This window comes from Kogia breviceps, chromosome 4, assembly GCF_026419965.1.
Source record: "Kogia breviceps isolate mKogBre1 chromosome 4, mKogBre1 haplotype 1, whole genome shotgun sequence".
Taxonomy (NCBI): domain Eukaryota; kingdom Metazoa; phylum Chordata; class Mammalia; order Artiodactyla; family Physeteridae; genus Kogia; species Kogia breviceps.
The window spans coordinates 66770112-66790417 of record NC_081313.1 but is presented as its reverse complement, the minus strand read 5'-3'; the positions used below and the strand labels follow the sequence as shown (position 1 = coordinate 66790417).

Here is a 20306-nt window from a genome sequence, read left to right as displayed (position 1 = left end):
AAATACGCTTAACTAATTTTTGGAAACCATTTTGATGATTTTTCAGCTACTGGTTTCCCTAAGCAACGTTACTGTGGCCATATGTGAAATCTATGTCTTGACACAAAGCAGCATTCTCTAAGTGTGGAGAGAAACACCAAATGGGATTTTCACTCTAAGTCCTTTTAAGGCGATCACTTCCAGTGCAATGAGGGGCAGCTGGCTGACCCCAGGGGTGCTCTTCAGGGATTTGTGAGTGAAGGGAAGGCTGTGCTGTGCGTGTCCACTTTCACATTGTCACACCATGTGCAGGGAGCTCCTTCCCATCTCCCTGGTCTCCTACCACCAAACCAGTGCATCCAAACCCTATTCCTGAGATCAGTCTTTCTTATACTGCCTGTCGTCGTTCTGTCCCTTGTCCTCTTTCCTCTGACACCAGTCCACGACACCAACAAAATGATAGCCTGAGAGAAGTCAGCAAGTGTGTGTGTGTGTGTGTGTGGTGGGGCAGGGGGGAGCTTAAGTGACAAGACTCACAAGCAAAAAATCTTCAGGGCTCCTGATAACCTCTGAGCCGCAGTGTGAGGAATAGTGGCCTTGATCTCTCCCTCACCAACTTAGAACCTAGTATCAAGACAACTCTAAAGTAGAACAAACACTAGGAATAAAAGAAAGGCCATGATCCAGGTGGCACAGAGGGAAGTTTCTGCTTGAATCAGCATTCGCTTCTGCAGTATTGGAGGTCATCAGTAATTCCTTCGCCAGTGCTTGTGTTCAGCACAATTATCGTGCTATGCTAAGCACAGCAGAGGTCTCACACTCCTGTAAGACGAGATGCCCAGAGAAAGAGAAGACTGGAGATGTTTAAAGATTTGTTTCTTACGTGGTTTTAATTTGAAGTCCTTTCATTCTGAAGATGTCTGGATACTAAGATAGAGCGAATAAAAGCAGTACATTCCTGTTACAGATTCAGCCAAGCATCTCCCTCATTTGAAAGGCTTAATCAGCACACTCAGGAACAAGATGTGAGACATCTTGAGGCACTGCTTCCTTGTCAGCTGAAAGATCAATAAAAGACAGACGCCATTCTTTGCCACGCTCCAGAAAATGAATTTGCAGAGTGAGAAGGACTTCACTTTGAAGCTATTTTATTTGCGCGTGAACTTGGCAAAGGCAGAGAAGTCGCTCTGGGGAGAGCATGTGAGGCTTGGCCCCAGCTGGCCCAGTTGTTCTTGCTCAGCCTTCCAGGTGACATCACTCAGTTCATCTGAACAGCAGGGCCTCGGGTCAGAGGCATTTTCAGGCCACTCAGACAATTCAGGCAAAGCAGTTATTTAACTGATTATGTAAATGACACCTAAAAGCCTTTGGTAATCGTTGTTGGTTGGACTCATTAATGTAGGATTATTGTTGAATCTGACAAAAGCAAGCACAATACCAAAGATACATAAACACAGCTCTTACGGTCAGGAAACGTAGACCACCATGTCCTACTGCCATATTTGACAGTGATCAAATTGCCACTGGTCCCACTCTAGGGGTAACGGTGGACAATTTCAGAAATACCTGGTTGCTTTGTGGCAACTAGTTGAAAGAGAAGTAACCCATTTGATTGCCAGTCCATTTTTTTTCTTATGGAAGAAATGCGCTCCCTCTTTACTCAGCATATAAACAACTTCTAAAGGCTTCAGTATCTGTGTGCTCTTGCGAGACTAAGTGAAATAATTTTTTAATTTAAAAATAAATTCGGGGCTTCCCTGGTGGCGCAGTGGTTGAGAGTACGCCTGCCGATGCAGGGGACACGGGTTCGTGCCCCGGTCCGGGAAGATCCCACATGCCGCGGAGCAGCTGGGCCCCTGAGCCATGGCCGCTGAGCCTGCGCGTCCGGAGCCTGTGCTCCGCAACGAGAGAGGCCACAACAGTGAGAGGCCGCGTACAGCAAAAAAATAATAATAAATAAAAATAAATTACACAAATAAAATGTTACAATGTTAGCTGTAATTTTTACTGTTTATTTACCTTTTATATTTATTTTAAGATTAATGTTCTGCTAAGAATGAGGCTTGCTGCTGGATACTATGTGGGATATAATCCCTGTCTACAAAGGGGCTCCCCATTTTGTGGGACAGCAGATGTACACACATGGATGAGCCATGCGGCAAGGAAGTTCCGGGTGTGGCCTCAGCTTAGAGGCAGGTTTTCAATTTTCAATCCTGTCACTGCAGCCTGGTTGATGTGAATGTAGCCCATAGGGTTCTGCATGGTAATAGCAGGTGGGACTAAAACAGGTACCCTCAAATGCAATCCACCAGCAAGAATAATTTTTGATAAAATTTTAAGGAAGGAATTAGATTCAAAGGTGTTATTTGTAAGACATGGCCAATCCCTTAACTGGGAGCTGCTATCTGCTATTTACGATCTGTCACCCTTGAAGATACTCCATTTCTCTCTTCCATTCTACATCTAATTAATACTAGCTCTGCTCAATTTCAACTTCTAAGTATGCTTTGAACTCTTCTTCTTTTCCATTTCTCTTTCAGACCTGCATCATTTTTCACCTGGACCATCGTGGTAGCTTCCCATTTGGCCATGGTTTCGTCCCCTCTTAAGTCATTTATATTAAATGACAATATCACCGTAGAATCCTTCAAAAGCTCCCCATCACTAGTAGAATCCATTTTTCTCAGCAAGATAATCTAGGGTATCTCTGCTTCTTCATCCCATCGTTGACTATCCTCTGACCGGCCCGTCTTGGTCTAGTAATACTGATCTGCCTCTACTTCCCTAATCATACCAGGCTGTTTCCTATCTCTCTGTCTGCCCTTCCTTTCTTCTTCACGATGTTAATCCCTACTCTATTCCAGGAAGTCTTTCCCTGAAACCCAAGCTGGCTTAGAATTCCCTCTCCCATTCTCCCAGGGAATCCTGTGCATCCAACATCACAGCCTCTGCTCTATTATATTAAAATGATTCCTTCAGAAAACCAGTACAGTAGATCTAGTGCAGTAGCTGACTCCTGCTTCTCAGAGATCAGATTTAGGTCACCCCTCAGAAAGGCCATCTCTCATCAGCTCATACTCCCACCTGGTTCACCCTTTTTTTTCTTTCATTTATCATTTTATGGTATTTCCTTGTTTATTTAAGTGTTTGTATATAGTTTGTCTCTCCACTAGAATATGAACTCTGAGAGCTGGGAGTTTTTCTGCCTTGTTCATCGCTGTATCTCCACTGCCTGGAAAAGTGCTTGGTATATAGTAGGCCTTTAATGAATATGCATTTTTCAAAACTGAATTTAATGAATGGAGAATGGATGGATGGATAGATGGATGGATGGATAGATATATTGATGAATAGATGGGCATGTAGTAAGAGGTCAATAAATTAGTCAAGACTGAATAAACTTTTCCATGTTAGATAAGCAGTATATAGGCCAATAATGGTAGTAGGTCAATTTTTTAACACCTGTAAAGGGACACAGACCACCATAATACCTCAATATTTACTTCTGTGACTCACTGCCAGACTGTTGTCTACTATTTTAAGGTATCCCAATTTGTGAAAGCTCTGTCATATCCTGAGTACCACTAGTAATATTCTACACGTTTCCTTCATGTTAATTTTCCTATCTTCTATCCTAGTATGTTTATGCACATATCCGCGTATAAAAACACAGAAGAAAAGGAAATTCAGAATCAACTTTTAAAGAATTACTGAACTCTTCACTCTATCAATTGACATTACTTTCTGTTTGTGCACAGAGCATTTGGCTTAAATTCTAGACTCATCTTTTATGAGTTCAACTTCCCTCCTCAAAGGTTTCCTCATTTATGAAATAGGAGTAATAATCTTTTTTCCTTGAAATGTTATTTTGATTATGTGAGGAAACATAGGTGGATGCATTTTTCAAACTTCAGAATGCTCATCTAATATTGTTTTCAAGTATAATTTAATATCCTTCCCCCACTTATGGATAGTGATAGCAGTGTATATCTCCATCTTATCTTTCTTTTAAGCACCTTATTGTTTGCTGCTTAAGGTCACTTAATCTTAGGTGTATAATCATTTGCATTCTGAATTGCAACTCCTTCATTAGTTTTTATAATTGTTGCATTTAATAGGACATTGGGGAAGTGGATGGCACAGGCAAAAGGAAATTGGATTTTAGTATGATGACATCCATTTGATTGTGGTCCAAATGATGAGTGAGGAAAAGCTGGTGTTGTGACAACTTTCCAGTGTGAAATAAAGTATAAGAGTTGGATTTGCTTACTAGTTTGCTGTTTAGGAAAAAAAAAAAGGTCCCCAGTACCAATATTCAGCACATATTTATTGAGCTCTTCTTGTGTACCAGCCAAGCCACTGTGAGCATCTAAGGATGCTGCAGTGTAAGATCTGGTGCCTGCTCCACAGGAGCTAAAAGGCCAGGATCACCTCATCTCTAAAGAGAGAAATGCAAGTGGCCTTGTAGAACCAAGCTCATTATTCATAATTTATAGTCACAAAGGCAAAGCACTGTTTACCGTTCCTTACCTCACTGCTGGTGAATTAGGGGTCACCATAACCACAATTTTTTAAATGAGAAAAACCACTCAATTTTTAAGGAATTAAACTGATACCTCACTGACTCATGCTTTGGTCAGGAACCCCCCAGAGTCATGTTCCCTCTGCTGGGCTTTAGTGATCCACAACATAAAGTATATATGTAAGTGAATGTTACAAAACTTTATTTTTAAAAAAAATTGTGGAATTGAGGACTGAGAAAAGAAATATTCATCCGTTTGACATCACAACGAGATAGCTCATGTGAAAATATTTTGTAAGCTGTGAAGCCCTATATAAATATAACATGTCAATATATTTTTTAAATTATATTTTATCTGAATGAATGACTGTTGAGGTCATGACAAAGATTGGGAGCCTTATGGCAGAGTAAAAAAATTGCAAATATATTTTTTAAATTGCTCATTGGTGTTTGGCCTATATGATAATGCAACAGTTCACAGCCACTGTGTTTGTTGATATAGTAGCTAATACGGGGAGGTTGGTAGGTGAAGAGTGCTGACAAAGTAGACATACTGAATAGTGTAGTTTGAGGTCTAATTTTGTTTCAAATGGTTACAAATTCGGTGAAGATATCCAATTCAGCATAAGGTCTTTAGAAGTAAACAACTAAATGGTACACAGTTCTTCCTAAGGCGAAGCAGTTTAATTAATCAAAGCTGGCTCTCTAACTCTGCCATGCCACTGACTGGCCTACAATAAATGGCCTCCCTGCCTGCTGCATTTTTCCATCCAAACATTGTACAAATCAAGGACAAGCATCCTTGAGACTCTCTTTAATGGCAATATTCTTAAAAAGCCAGGCTCCTGCACTTGCTTAAAATCAAAGAGCATCATGAAAGTTTCTTAGTGCTTTTATGAAATCTGTAAAGATCTTGAAGTTTGAAATGCAAAGCAAAGCAAGAGGCCAAAGACTCAACATATTAGTTTTCAACATTAATTTTTTAGGAATGTGGAAATCAGATTATTATCAGTGGCTTCTAATACTGCTATTCTAAAAACGAATGGCTTCTTAATTTAATGACTTCAAATGATATAGTGCACCTTTATAAAGTGCTAAAGAGTTCTAAATACAATTCTTTAGAAAAGATCTTACTACCTAAATTTAACTTATCAAGTGAATGACTTGTCAACTGTCAACCACAGAGATGCAATTTTTGCTGTATTAATGTCATCTTTACTAATAACAACTGATTAAGAAGATTACTTATCCACACATTTTTGTTGTCATAAAAAGTGTTTAAATGTTTTAAATTCATTGGGGAAATGTTAGTAAGTAATGTGCTTAGAACTACTTATTATCTGAGCTTGGAATAGAAAAAAGAAACATGTTTACACTTAGTGAAAAAAATGGTTACCAATGAGAAACATCTTTGTAACTTTTTAAAATATTATAGTCCGGTGGCAGAGTTCTTCCTTTCAATCTCAATCTGAGTGTAAACATTTAATTACTGATATCATTAGACTTCAATAGTAATTAAAATCTAAAATATGCTTGGTAGCAATCACTGAACAAGTTGACTTATATACACTAACATTTAATAACAGCAGTATGTTCCTTTCATATTTTCAGGAATTCTAGTATGTTATTATAGTGTATTTTATAATAGAATTATCATATTTATTTTACAAATCTAATTTTGCAATAAGTTGAATGTAGTATATGAAATGTTAATGAAATTAAGAAAACTAGAGGGCTTCCCTGGTGGCGCAGTGGTTGAGAGTCCGCCTGCCGATGCCGGGGACGCGTGTTCGTGCCCCGGTCCGGGAAGATCCCACGTGCCGCGGAGCGGCTGGGCCCGTGAGCCATGGCCGCTGAGCCTGCACATCCGGAGCCTGTGCTCCTCAGCGGGAGAGGCCGCAACAGTGAGAGGTCCGCGTACCGCAAAAAAAAATAGAAAACTAGGTATTACTTTTCATTATATCATATTACTTGTTCTGTATTTTCAAAACTGAATTCACAATAAATGTACTTTCTGGTAAAATTTTAGGAAATAATTAAGAAATTTGAATGTATACGATATATAGTACATATATAATTTTTAGATTGATTTACCTTCATTTCTAATCTTAAAATCTAAACACATTTGGTATCTGAGAACATATTTGAGTATGTTATGCTTTAATCTTAGTGTTTAAAATTTTTATTAGGAAATTTATCTTGAATTTCTAAGTTGCAAATTTAAAGAACAATAAAAGAAAAAAAGCTAAAATGTCTGTGCAGAATCCCAATTGGTAGAGCTGTGGATTTCGAAATGTAAATATTTTAATATCTTGATTTACTGAGTGGTATTTATACTGCTCGATATAATGTCTGAGTGCTTACCTGCTTACTCTATAAAAATAATTTGTCTACATATTTCCTGTTATTTATAACATATCACAAGTTATTATTATAATAATTTTAAATGTTGACAGATTTACACATTGCCCTTTTTGTGGAAGCATAACTGACAGTGGTTATAAAAATTTAACTTAAAAAATTTATAGGGCTTCCCTGGTGGCACAGTGGTTGCAAGTCCACCTGCCGATGCAGGGGATACGGGTTCATGCCCCGGTCCTGGAAGATCCCACATGCCGCGGAGTGGTTGGGCTCGTGAGCCATGGCCGCTGAGCCTGCGCGTCCGGAGCCTGTGCTCTGCAACGGGAGAGGCCACAACAGTGAGAGGCCTGCGTACCACACACACACACACAAAAGTTATAGAAGTAAGAAATGCTAAGTCAGTATGAAAATGATTTTGATACGAACTTCAGGTGTAGGCTAGTCAAGAAATAATGGATCAACAGATATTTATTGAGGAATTATGATTTGTGAGGCATGCTAATGGGAATATAGAATATGAGAGAGACCTTTTAAGGACATTGCACTTTTGTTAATTTGATCAGCAAAGGATAACAGTACATAACGCAGAATCGCAGTGCAGAAGGGACCTGTCTGTTCAGGTGCCACATTCAAAGCAAAGGAAGAAGAGAGTGGCATGAGGAACAAGAATTATTTCCTTCGTGTAGTGATCAGTAACAAGTCTGTAAATTCCGAGGGGCTTGAATGGCATGATGGTCCACGTTGAAATCACTTTAAAAATATCTCCCATCAAATCTAACAGCCATATTTTGATATGGATTATTTCTAATACATTCAATTTTTCTTCCTCATTTGTTCCCAGAATGCTCGGGCCCATTGGGAATTGAAGGTGGAATCATTTCAAATCAGCAAATCACAGCTTCATCTACCCACCGAGCTCTTTTTGGACTCCAGAAATGGTATCCCTACTATGCACGTCTTAATAAGAAGGGGCTTATAAATGCCTGGACAGCTGCAGAAAATGACAGATGGCCATGGATTCAGGTAACAGATGGGATGGAACAAGGTTACTGGCAAGGAATGACCCGAGTCATTTCACAAAGAAGATAGTGGGTGTCCAAAGTGTGAATTTTCTTCATGGTCACAGAGGAAAGGTTGATTTAGCTAGAGTCCAAATGGACTATAAACTCTGAAACTGTGGGAAACATGCACATTCCATTGGAAAGTATTTTAAGAGGGTTAAAAATGTTAAAATTCGTGGGTTATAAATATCACAATCTTAAGGTACATATCAAAGAGGGAGGTTTTTACATATGCCATGTGTTCCTGAGTACTGTGTTAACATTTAGTAGCAACTTTTGATACTTCAAGAGTATAAATATTGTTTCTTTTCCTTCTCTTATTAGTAGTTCCATATGTGCAAATATAGAATATGCAATGGATTATGATAATACCTCAAATGTCTTTAGCGCCCTCTTTCAATAGCTGAGTGTGTTTCAATTCATATTCTTATTTATTAGGATCAGTGATCTATTTTTTTATTTTTTATTTATTGTGTGTGTGTGTATGTGGTACACAGGCCTCTCACTATTGTGGCCTCTCCCGTTGCGGAGCACAGGCTCCGGACGCGCAGTCTCAGTGGCCGTGGCTCACGGGCCCAGCCACTCCGTGGCATGTGGGATCTTCCCAGACCAGGGCACGAACCCGTGTTCCCTGAATCGGCAGGCAGATTCTCAACCACTGCACCACCAGGGAAGCCCAGCTCTTTTTTAAAAACATGAGAAAACAATGCCATACCAAGAGACTAAGTGATTTCCCAAAGATGTGTTGGAGAGTAGTAATGCCTGCATCTTATATTTTATCTACTTAAATATGTTTTGAGCCCTTAGCTGAAGTGAGACAGGAAACTACCTATTTGGAGACAGAAAAGGTAATCAAACCAAGATTATACCTCTGTTGGTGGGGAGCATGTTAACAACATCTAACAAGTCATTGATGTGTGCTGAAGAGAGGGAAAATCCAGTATACACTGGGGTCAAAGGAGGAAGTAATTAATTATCATGAGAAAGCCTCACTGGAAGATAGCTTTTAAGATAGGCCTTGGAAGATGGCTTTCAATAGAGACCAGATATCAAGGGAACAGCATGATCCAAGATGTTAGGTGAGAATCTGGGCAACACCATGTAGAAAATCATGACCTGTGTTTAGGTTGCTAGAGGAATGCATTCAAATTTAGTGTGTGAGTTCAGCACGCCACAGGATTTATGAATAACAAAAGGTTTTGGCTTTATTCCATTGGAATAGGGAGTTATTACAGAATTTTGATTTGTTTAGGTAGCTGATCTGTTTTATCTGTTGACTACATAGTTTGAGTCTGAGGTAATTTTTGAGATAGGAATCCATGATGTGATGTTATAGCAGAAGATAGAGACTGCTTTATAGGCAGTTAATAGAAAGGGAAATTGATTTACGGCCAAGTAGTATGATTTCTGTATTACTTTCAAAACAGGGCCAAAACCTCCTTCAGATATATCTTTGCTCAGATTTCTTATGAATTTTTACATATCCTATATACATTTCTTTTATCTATATGGCTCCATGTGGTTGCCTGATATTCTTGTTTTGTTTTATGAATTTAATTTGCATGCATTTGCAGAAATTCCTTCTTAAGTTGCACATGATTTTTCTAATCTACAGCTACATGCACAAAGAAAATTCCAGAGAGTGGAAATGACAACTTTGTACAGTTTTGATCATAAACTAATGAAGTTCCAGTTAAGTTTTAAATTAACACAAAACAACAAAAAATGCTTGTATTCTATTAGTTAAAAATCATTCCAGAGACCATTCTTTAAGTTGACCTTATGAAATGTATTTATAGGATTGATGTCATGATAAAACTTTAGAAATTATGATTCATAGCAGAAATTGTAGAGCAATTGAGAGATGATATCACAGGTTTGCATCAGGGTTTCTATTTGACAAATTGTTTGTGAGAGTCAGTGATTTCCTATTTCAATAAACCATAAATAACACACTTTGGCAGTTCTTTTCTCTGAGAAACACCTTATGATTGTTTTATGTCCTGATTTTTCATTTATTTTGTCACGGTTTATTGCCTACTTAACACTATGCAGAAGTCTTTCAGGGTGTGAATGAATTTTAAGTTTTCTTTATCCCAGTGATTATAGGTAGAAATAACCTCAGTGAAACAGGACAGTGGTAGACTCTTAGAGGAACTTAGATTAAATATAATCTTATCAACCTAAGTAGAATAATTAAATACTTCTTTTAATGGCAGTCTTTTACTATTATTACTATGGTTATTATTATTTTTCTTTTGGTGTGAAGATGATAATGAACTCTTAGAGAAAAACAAGTAAAAGTAAAATAAAAGGGCTTATATTAGATGAGGAAATCTTGCATATGATGGGAAGAAAACTGAAAACTCACCATTGTTATTCAATACGTACTCCATGATTGTGTTCAGAGTATTATGTTATTATATTCCCTAATAACATTTTATTTTCTAAGTTATTTTTCTAAAAAGAAAACGTATATCCCTTTCTTAAAGGAAAATAGTATCTAGGAGGCTCTGGGAAGTCTAATTATGTACCAAATATTCTTTGTTTGAGCATTAGTAATTTCCCTTGTCATTTAATTCTTTTATTTATATTCAGTCCTTCAAATGAAACATTTGAGCACTTATACTCACTTATAATGAGCACAGTATTCCCCTAATCTTTCATGTGTATGAGACACATGCCCTAATTAGTATTCAATTTCATTATCTTCCTTGTCTTGATGAAATGAAAATTGAAATGACCATTTTTAAATGTACACACTCAGCATGCAATTATGGATAGTACCACAATATTTGTAATTAGTTCTGAATTTAAGGGGTTAGTGCCATAAATTCAGTTAAACAAAAAGCTTTTTTTTTCTTATTTTTTTTTCAAGTTTTTCTGACCTTTATTTCCTCACCCAGATGTTTTTCCAAGTAATAAATAACCACCACCTTCAACACTAACTGGGTCATCAGCACCCTGGAATATCAATTTCCCTTTTGACTGATATGTCAGAAATAACAACTTTGCACAATTATGGAAACATGCCTTGTAATATATAAAAATTAAAAGTTTATCTAAACCTTCTGGGAACTTTGCTCACTGAATCAGATCAGCCAGGATGATTATTTATTATTTATTTTAAAAGATAAATATTTTCTATTCCTGTTATTTTTCTCTTCTTTTTTTATAGCTACATGTAGTTTTCATTTATCGTTGGTTATTATTATTTTTTTTTAATTTCCAAGGTGATTTTGTTTGTATATGTTCTTTCTGGGATGCATATACATTGGATTTCCAGGCATTTATTTATTCATCCGTTCAACAAACATTTACTAAATGAGTGTCTACCCTGTGGTCTGTTCTCTACTGGGCACTAGAAAAAAGATAGTATTTGCCTTTACAATGCTTTCAATCTAGGATATAGAAAAGTAAGTAAACATAATAGTATAACATGTGTAGCCTGGTCTTACATCATCTGCTAACCATTCTGTTTGAACCATAATATTGTATTATATCCAGACAGTCTATTTTTAATAGAGCTTTTGTTAAACTAAAAACTAGTTTGGCATATTTATAAAATATGAAAGGAGAGAAATTCCCATTATACTATATATTACATAGATATATTATTATATGCTGATGTATTTGATGAGTATATTAAGGCAAAGCCATAATCTTCCTTTGAAAGTTAATTTACCAGTAGTTGTTTCAGTGCTAGTATTTTATCACAGAAAAATAGATCTTGATCTTTCTATTTTAAATAGAAATACCCTTTTAGAAAATGTGAATATGAACTTAATATGTTCCTTTTCTATATCCCACAGAGTTTAGTGGGCGGGGGGGTGGGGATAGTTATTTCTCAAACTTTAATGTGCCCAGGAATCACATAGGTCCCTGGATAAAAATAAAAACGTCTGGATTGTCCCACAGACCTATTTATTGCAGGTCATCCTCAGACTGCACTGTAAAAACAGGGCTCATCAGCTCATAAAGCCTGGTTTTGTACCTCCTGAGATACATTAAAAATAAATAAATAAAATGCAAAAAACACTTTTGCTTGATGATCTGAGCACTTTGTTGTTGGAACTGCAAGTAGTGATAACTGCATGGGTGGAAGGAGAGGAAACGACAGTGAAGAAAAATGAGGAAGAATAGTAGGAATTATGTGACCCGCAAAAAGTCTGTAGACTAGAGGGAGGCAGAACCATGTTGTATATCCTAGTCAGAAGTGCGTCCCCCCTTTAGCAGCAATTCCTAAGTAGTCATTTTTCATTAGTCATAAAGTCTTTTATTTTCAACAGTTAGTGTTCTTAAATGGCTATTAGATTCTTCTTTGTTAGAAAAGTTTAAATACCCAAAACCAAGACCATCTGACTTTTGCATTTTAAACAAAATAATAGTGTAGAATACATGGACCCAAAAGAGACTTATGTGGGCACAAGTTATGTTACAAGTTCACATTTCTGGAATATAAATTCCATATGTGGTGGGTTTTTTTAAACTTTGTGAACTAGGTATTTAAAATGCTGCAAAAAAATAGAGTAATCATGTATTTCATATCAAAAACCTGTATATAATATGTTTGAAGACTTTTTTGGTACTTATAGGCACCTGGAGCTCCTTGAAACACAAAAACCATTTTTAAAATCATAAAATTAAGAAGTTGATTTTTTTTTTCCAGGTTGTTTTCTAGTTACAGAACCTGAATTGCACAGAATCGAATCTGTCTTTACTACTTCTTCATTCAAGTAGAATATGTTTTAGACTGTTTTTTCCTGAAAAAAGCTACATTCTCAGATACACTCCCATTCATACTAAACATCTCTCTAAGGTTAATTACATCTAGACATTAATATATTGCTTCTAATCATCTTTGTTTAAAATAGTAATCTTGTATGGAAAATTACTGTTTTCCTTTAAGTTGTTTATTAGAAGTGAGCTTCCACACATAGTTGTGTATGCTTTTAAAAAATGTTACTTTTTAATGTTTAAAGACATAAAGGCAATTAGCATTAAGTAAAAATGACATGATGCATCTTTACTGAAATATATTGATATATTTATCAATATATTTATTGATAAATACATATATTGATAATATATTATCAATATATAATATTGACAATAAAATAATAAATATATTATCAATATATAATATTGACAATAAATATAGTTAGTCTCTAATTATTTTGTCATTTACCACACATACTAATACTAGTGCATATTGCTTGCTTATTTGCTTTAATGGATGTGTTTTGGATCTTAACTCCAGATTCTCTGAGCTATGGAAGAGATGACTAACCAGATAGCAATTGTTCTCTAATATAAAAGAAGCTGCATTGGGAATCTCTTCTCTTTCCTCTAAGCTGCTTCCTCTCTTTCAGCACCCAGGACCTCATTGACCTGGATTTCTTGCTGTTGCTCAACTTCACCTGGCTGTTTGCTGCTGTTGTGGTTAGACACATACACTTCATGGTTTTTCTATTGACCATCTACCAGCCTTCTTTAGATTCAGCTCCTTTATTGCCTTTTCTATAAAATGATTCCTGAAATTCCTGCTTTTTATCTCCAAAGCCATAAGTGTCCTTTTTTCCCTTTTTCCTTTTTTCTGCCAACTATATATTTCAATCATAGTAGCTAATATACTTAACATAAAAGGGTCTTTGTTTACCTTTCTCCTATATCACTTGAGAGTTAGTATTACACCTGATTTAAGTCTATTTCCATAGCACCTTGAATTTAAAAAAAAAAAACTGTGTTGGATAAATGCAGATAATTGATAGAAGAAAAGAGACTACTGAACAAAATAGATGGGAGAGAGATAGTGGTTGTTTTCACATGGTAATCATACTGCACTGAGTGGTACTGAGAATGTCCAAACAACTTAGCTCATCTCTATGTTCAGCTGTTATATACTTACATGTGAATTGTGCCCTCTAAGCGTGATCCCATTGGTGCCATATGTGCTACATCTCTCCACAATATAAGGAATTCCTCACGCATCTGGGCAGCAGAGGAATCAAACTTTCTGTAATTCCAGTGGCCCATACTTTCCTCCGTAACCACTGCAAACCACGTTTATATGCAACGTTAGATGAGCATGGGTAAAATTTTAAGGTGTTTGCCAGGAAGTCTGCTAATTAAACCCTGAGTGCCAAACACCAAAATTTTCATCTTCTCTTATCCTGGTTATGTTTTGTTCCAGAAATGTTAAAGAAAAAACATCTATTTTAACTTCTTGCAAAATTTTTATAAGTTTGTTACTATAATCACACCACCAGAGTTTGAAACTTTAGACATTACCATTGTTAAAATAATCATATTATTTTAATGTCTCTCTTAGTCTCTCTCTAAGATTAATTTACCATAGAAAAACATTTAAAGTACTAGTATTTCCCAAGCTTATGCTATGTCATTTTTGCCCTTACAGAAATGTCAAAAAAAACCCCAATTAAATGCATTAGTATTATTCATAAAATATAGAATATGAAGAGTTACAGGGAGTTGTTTTAACGCAATTTTTAGCATCTATTAAACTGTTAGTAGATAATTCAGTAAAACACTCATATATAAAAGACTTTTTCATTATATGTACTTGCTATACATTTTGGCCATGAGGAAAACATTTCCAACTTATCTTCTGTATTTACAAAGGTTGAGATTTTAAATGTCTTGTGGTTCGTTTAGTTCCCAATGTCTCATGAATATTACCAGAGTGATTTTTTTTTGTAGTTTATGATACTGGTAGATTGAAATGGAGATCATCTGAACTGATTGAAAATAACTCTCTGTCATAGAAAAAACAAAACATTCGAAGTTTAATATCTCTGGTTTTCCAATCTACCTTGATCACCTTCATGGCAAACTTACTCTGGTTCCCTCTTCAAATCTCTTCACGTGACCATCTGGGCAGCCTCTGGGCTATTCCCAATTTCTGGCACTTAGGACTAAAGGAGACAGAACCCTAAGTTCCTATCATCTTTCAGAGTTTCTAGTAACTTTTCTCCGATGTTACCAAACGCGCTCGTGAACGTGAGTCTGCCGTGCCTGTGGATCCAGCTTCAATCCAAGGTGTTAACTGTGCTTTTAAGACCTGCCCATGGGAGATTTTGCTTATGAGTCCGCGTCAGCTACTGTCTCTAATGCAACAGTTCGTTCTGAAAGGGCTGTAGCAGCACCTCCTGCAAGGGCAGAGGAGGTCTACTGGCAGCTTGTCCTGAGTCCTTAACGGGGGTAGAAAGGCCGAGAAGCAAGGGGAAAAGTGAGAGTCTGAGCTAAAGGTTTGATTGTCTCTTTATGTTTATCGTCTGGGAACTAGTGGGATTACTATTTGGACTGAGCTGAAGGAAACCCTTATTTCCACTGTAGACACTGAACAAATTTATTCTGCCCCAAGGCCTCACTGAAAACCTCCTTGTGTTGAAAATGTGACCAAGTACCAAGCCACTTGGCCTGATTCTGAAAGCTTTAGTTTTTTGAGACAGTAATTAATTTGAAACCATTTCAATTTGGGGGATTCGGTTGTTGTTTAAAACTAACTGAATGTGGTTAGATTTAAGTGCAGAAAAAGTTACTCGAGTCACTTATACTTTGGGTCCAGCTGAGTCTCATTATCCATACTATTATGTATTAGCTTGAAAATAATCTAACAGCTAGCACTATATGCTGTTTCAACTGTTTCAACTACTTGGTGTATATTGAATCCATAATTCCATGTAATTGGTATTGTTCTTATACCCATTAGTCAGATAGGGACATCTAGGCGCGGAACGATAAATTGTCCAAATTGACTAATCTAGTAAATTGCATAGTTGGGATTTAAAGACAGACAGCTTGTGTGAGAGGCCAGCGCTAAGCCATTCCTAACCTCTGTACTATCCTTAATTTGAAAGCTCTTGGAAGTGCCCTTTTATTTATTTATTTATTTATTTATTTATTTATTTATTTTGGAGGTACAGGGTGGGCACTGGTATTGGGTATGGGGGGAGTCTTGGCTTTTCTTAAAGCTTTATAAAGTAGCTATTGTATTTTATAAAATTTATATCTGCCCATAAGCAAGCAGTGTACCTCTAGGCCGGGGCAGTAGTTCTCAAATGTCAACTACATAAAAATTACCTGGAGAGCTTTTTAAATATGGTCCCCATCCTTAGAGTTCCTGAATTTAATAGGTCAGAGTTGGAACCCAGGGGACTACATAATAAGCAGACACCTCAGGTGGATTGTGATAGTGGTGATCCTTAGAAAGTAGTAATCACTACCCTGATGGAGCTCACAGTCTAGCAAGAGAGATATACTTCTTGAATGTGCCTCTTTCACTATTAGAAGCAACTTAATTAAATAAAGATGTTGGAGAATAGTATATTGTTCTTCCAAATGACACATCAGTGTGGGATATTTTAAAGTAATGGATGGCACCAAGACATCACAATTCTAAGACTTAACTACTTAATCTGCTTTGGTGATATTTTATTATTAACCTGCCTGTATGAGTTGTCTGCCTTACGTGGAATCCCCATTCCTCCATGAACTGGAAATAGTAATGCTTAATCGTTTTCAAAGGATTTTTGCCTATGACGTGAGACCTTCAATAATTAAGTCATAATTAAATAGTAACAGGGTCATAAAATATCCACATCTCTGGAAGACCAGGCTTTAAATGTTTTATTTTAAAATCCTCAGCTGGGTCTGAGGCGTCTTTAAGGAATAAATACTTATTTTCTATGCAACCAGAGTATAATGAAAACATCAAAAAGCCACTTACATTTTAATTATTAAAGGTGAATTTAGTATAGTCACCATTTTTGAGGATGACATTGAAGAGCTTATTCCAGACGGAAGGAACAGGATGAACAAAGTCACAAAGGAGATGGAGGGAACTCAAGGTACCACAGGGACTGGTTTACTATACTGAAAATGTGGGTACATGTCGGTGGGGGGTGAGCAGAGGGTGTGGGAGGGTGCGGAATAAGAGGATAAGGGTCTACAAAGGTAAGGAGACATAAGAAGGTGAAATACATCAATACTGGATGAGGTGGTACTTGATGGTTATTGAAGAGTTTTCAGCAGGTTATTAATACTGTCAGAACTAGAGTTTAGGAAGGTGGCATGTCAGTGGTGTGGTGCATGTTATGTGTATACAACACAAAGCCTAGTGCTAACGAGGCTTTTAGTAAAATTTTATTGAAGAAGTGCTGTGTTTAATGCAGAGGGGAGTCTAGGAGCAGGCACACTAGTTGAGAGGCTCTTATGGCTAACTGCCCAGAGGAGGACCTGAATGAGACTGGCAGCTGTTGAAATAAAAATAAAAGATCAAACTGTAAGAGGGTTTGAGGGTGCATCACTGACAACTGATTCAACTGTGTGTTATGGGAGGGGAGGGAGGAAAAAAGTAAGAAAAATTAAATTCCAGGGTTTTGAGCCTGAGCATGATTTTGGTACCATTAACCGAAATGTAGGAATCAGGAAAAGGAGTTGGTCTGCTTGGGAAATGATGCATATATTTTAGGCCTCGGTGATTTACCTAGAGAAAATAATATCCTGCATAAAGTTGGAAAAGTGAGTTTGCTCTGTATAGAGAGTAGAAGTGGATCAAGTAGACACCACCGCCAAGTGACACGCTTCCTTATTACCACTGGCCACTTGGAGTCACAAGGCCATGCCTGTCCACATAGAGTTGAAATAGATTTTTGAGGGGACAGATGAGAGCTCTAAAACAGAGTATCCTCCCACAGAGGTGAAAGTCTCTCTCTCTTCTATTTCCATTTTCATCAAAACAGTGTATAAGACCATAGCTTACCTGGGAGCACCATTGCACAGGACCCTTTGGAAGAAAAGAGCTGAACTTTGAGCTTGGGAATAAGTGTATTCATTCTACACATTAATGCTTTTTTTCAGGACATTTCATTTCTGTACTATGTGTTGGTTACATTTTCTCTATGTATTTGTTTTCAATGTTGTTATTGCTGTGGCTGCTGCTGTTTTCCCCAAAATTGATATATTTTATTAGAATAGTAGCTGTTTCAACTTAACATTGGTGTACTTAGTGTAGATTGTTTTATTTTGTTGTTATTTTGGTTCTTGAAAAAATAACAAAGATCTCCTTTTTTTCCCCACAAATGGGCTCTCAGATTTTTGCTTGTATTATGTGTTTAATGCTACTTTAAGTTTGAAGTATTCTTCTCTGAGTTTATAATAATAGGTTTATATTTTCATTTTTCAGATTAAAAAGAAAGCTATGTTAAACTCAGGTCTCCTTAGTTACTATCATTAGCACTGCTATGAGAGTGAGTGCTGAGTTTCAAAAGCAGATGTAAATTTTTCTTAGTTTTCCTAGCAGGAGCCCAACCTAAGCCAGTATTTTTACATAATGGTAGCTTTCAAGAAGTTCTTTCAAGTGATTATCTTGTAAAACAAAACAACAAATAGGACATTTTGATATTGCCAATGAATCTTAGCTTTTCTTTTCTTAGGAGCATTAACCCAGATTTGGAAAGATGTATGTAAATGTTGAAAGAAGAGTACATTAACACATTTTTTAGAATGTTCTCCTTAGTTTCTAATCTGCTGTAGATGAATCAGTATTTATTTAGCAGCTCCTATTTGCAGAGAACTATTTGGGCAATAGACACATTTTCTGAGCCTATGTGGAGCTTATTTAAGTAAAGAAAATATTTTAGATGATCTTATTCAAAAAATTTTTACTTCATTGTGTGGACATTTGAGAGGGGGGGAAAAAAGCTGTTTGATTTAATTCAACGAATAATTGAACTCAACGATGTGTTCTGGGAAGTGTGGACAATTTATTGAGTTCCAGCCACATGGGACTTCTTGAAAGGTATTCCCTTCTACTTCCCATGCTTGGCAAAAACATCTTCCAACGTGACCTCCAACTCCCTTTTAATTAATAAATTCATTCATTCATTCATTCAGTATATTCACTGAGCATTTCCCATGTGCCAATTTCTCTTCTAGAGGCAAGTTTATCAAGGAATCCTTTCCTGACTCAGCTCTTCACCCTAGACTAGATAGAGTTCTCATAATATACGTTCTTATAACTTCTTGTTCTTTTTTGCTTGTTGCTTATAATTAAAGACTATTTAGGAGATTATTTTATTAAGTAAGCTGCATGAGGGTAGGGGGACTGTCTGTTGGCTCACTTTGTATTCTCACCAATCCCAGTGACTAAACCTTTAATAAATAAGAAAAAATATGCTATCATAATTGGTATCCCCAAGACCTAGAACAATTTTTATTTGCTCAGTAAGTATTTATTAAGTGAATTATTAAATAGTGTGAAGATAAGCCACATTACCTATAAATCTAACACAAGTGAAACACATTTGCATAAGCAGTTATATTCTATGGTAAAGCAATATGGTGTTCAAGATCGGTGGTTCTGGATTCAACTGGCCACTGTCACTTTGGAATAAAATTACTTAACCACTCTAAGATACAACTTCTTTATATATAAAGTGGTAACAAAAATAGAGTGGCTTTTAAAGATTGTTGTGAATATTTTATAATGGATGTTGTCACAAATTACCATACAGCAAGTGATTAATAAATGTACATTCTCACTCATTTAACAAATATTTATTGAGAGTTGTAGCCAAGACTTTTGACTGTCTCCCAACATCTTTTTCGCCTATTTCCATAGCAAGAGGATTACTAGCTAATAAGCATGTTTTACCTCAGAATATAGTCTTATTCTATATAAGATTATATATCTTATTCAGTGTAATATGCTGTATATTCTATATAAAAATATAGTCTTTTAGGCTATATTTCCCAACCTCCCTTTCCACTAGGTGTAGACTTGTGATTCACAAATGGCCCAAGGCATATAAGCAAAAGCATCACAGTGTGGTTTCTGTGAATCTTCCTGGAGAGGTTGCACCCACATGCCCTCTTCTGCCTTTCTTCATCCTGCTGCCAGAAACTCAGATGCCACCATCTTGGACCATGAGATCAGGGTTGCATACAGTGGCAACAAGATAGAAGGACCCCCGGGGCCCTACTATATCAGCCCTTTCTGCCTAGTCACATGTTTACACAAGGGAGAAGCCAAATTCTTTCTTATTTAAGCCACTGTTAATTTGGGATTTTGTCACTCACATCTGAACTGACTCTTACCTAATATGATTCTGAAAATAGCATGTTCAATATTAGATCCAAGGCCAAATGTATTAGTATCATAATAATAATTTTTAAGTGTTACATGTAAGTGCAAAGGAAGCTATTAAAAAGGAGACTTAAAGAGCAGATAAGCTTTCAGACTGCTGCAACAGATGAAAGGGGCCTTCCAGATAGACAAAGATAACAACAGAAGAATTACCTTTTTGTCCAGCCTCGCCAGACCCTCATTAGCTTAGTAAGCACTCCACCTCCTGGGCTAT

General features: G+C 36.6%; 1 protein-coding gene across 2 annotated transcripts in view; it reads left to right on the top strand.

The window, feature by feature from the left end:
• Positions 1-20306, top strand: part of EDIL3 (EGF like repeats and discoidin domains 3) — a 439395-nt gene that overhangs the window by 269955 nt on the left and 149134 nt on the right. For both annotated transcript variants that reach the window (XM_059061090.2, XM_059061089.2), the window contains one exon: positions 7704-7885. In XM_059061090.2, coding sequence (XP_058917073.1) covers positions 7704-7885 — 182 coding nt within the window. The remainder of the gene's footprint in view (positions 1-7703; positions 7886-20306) is intronic.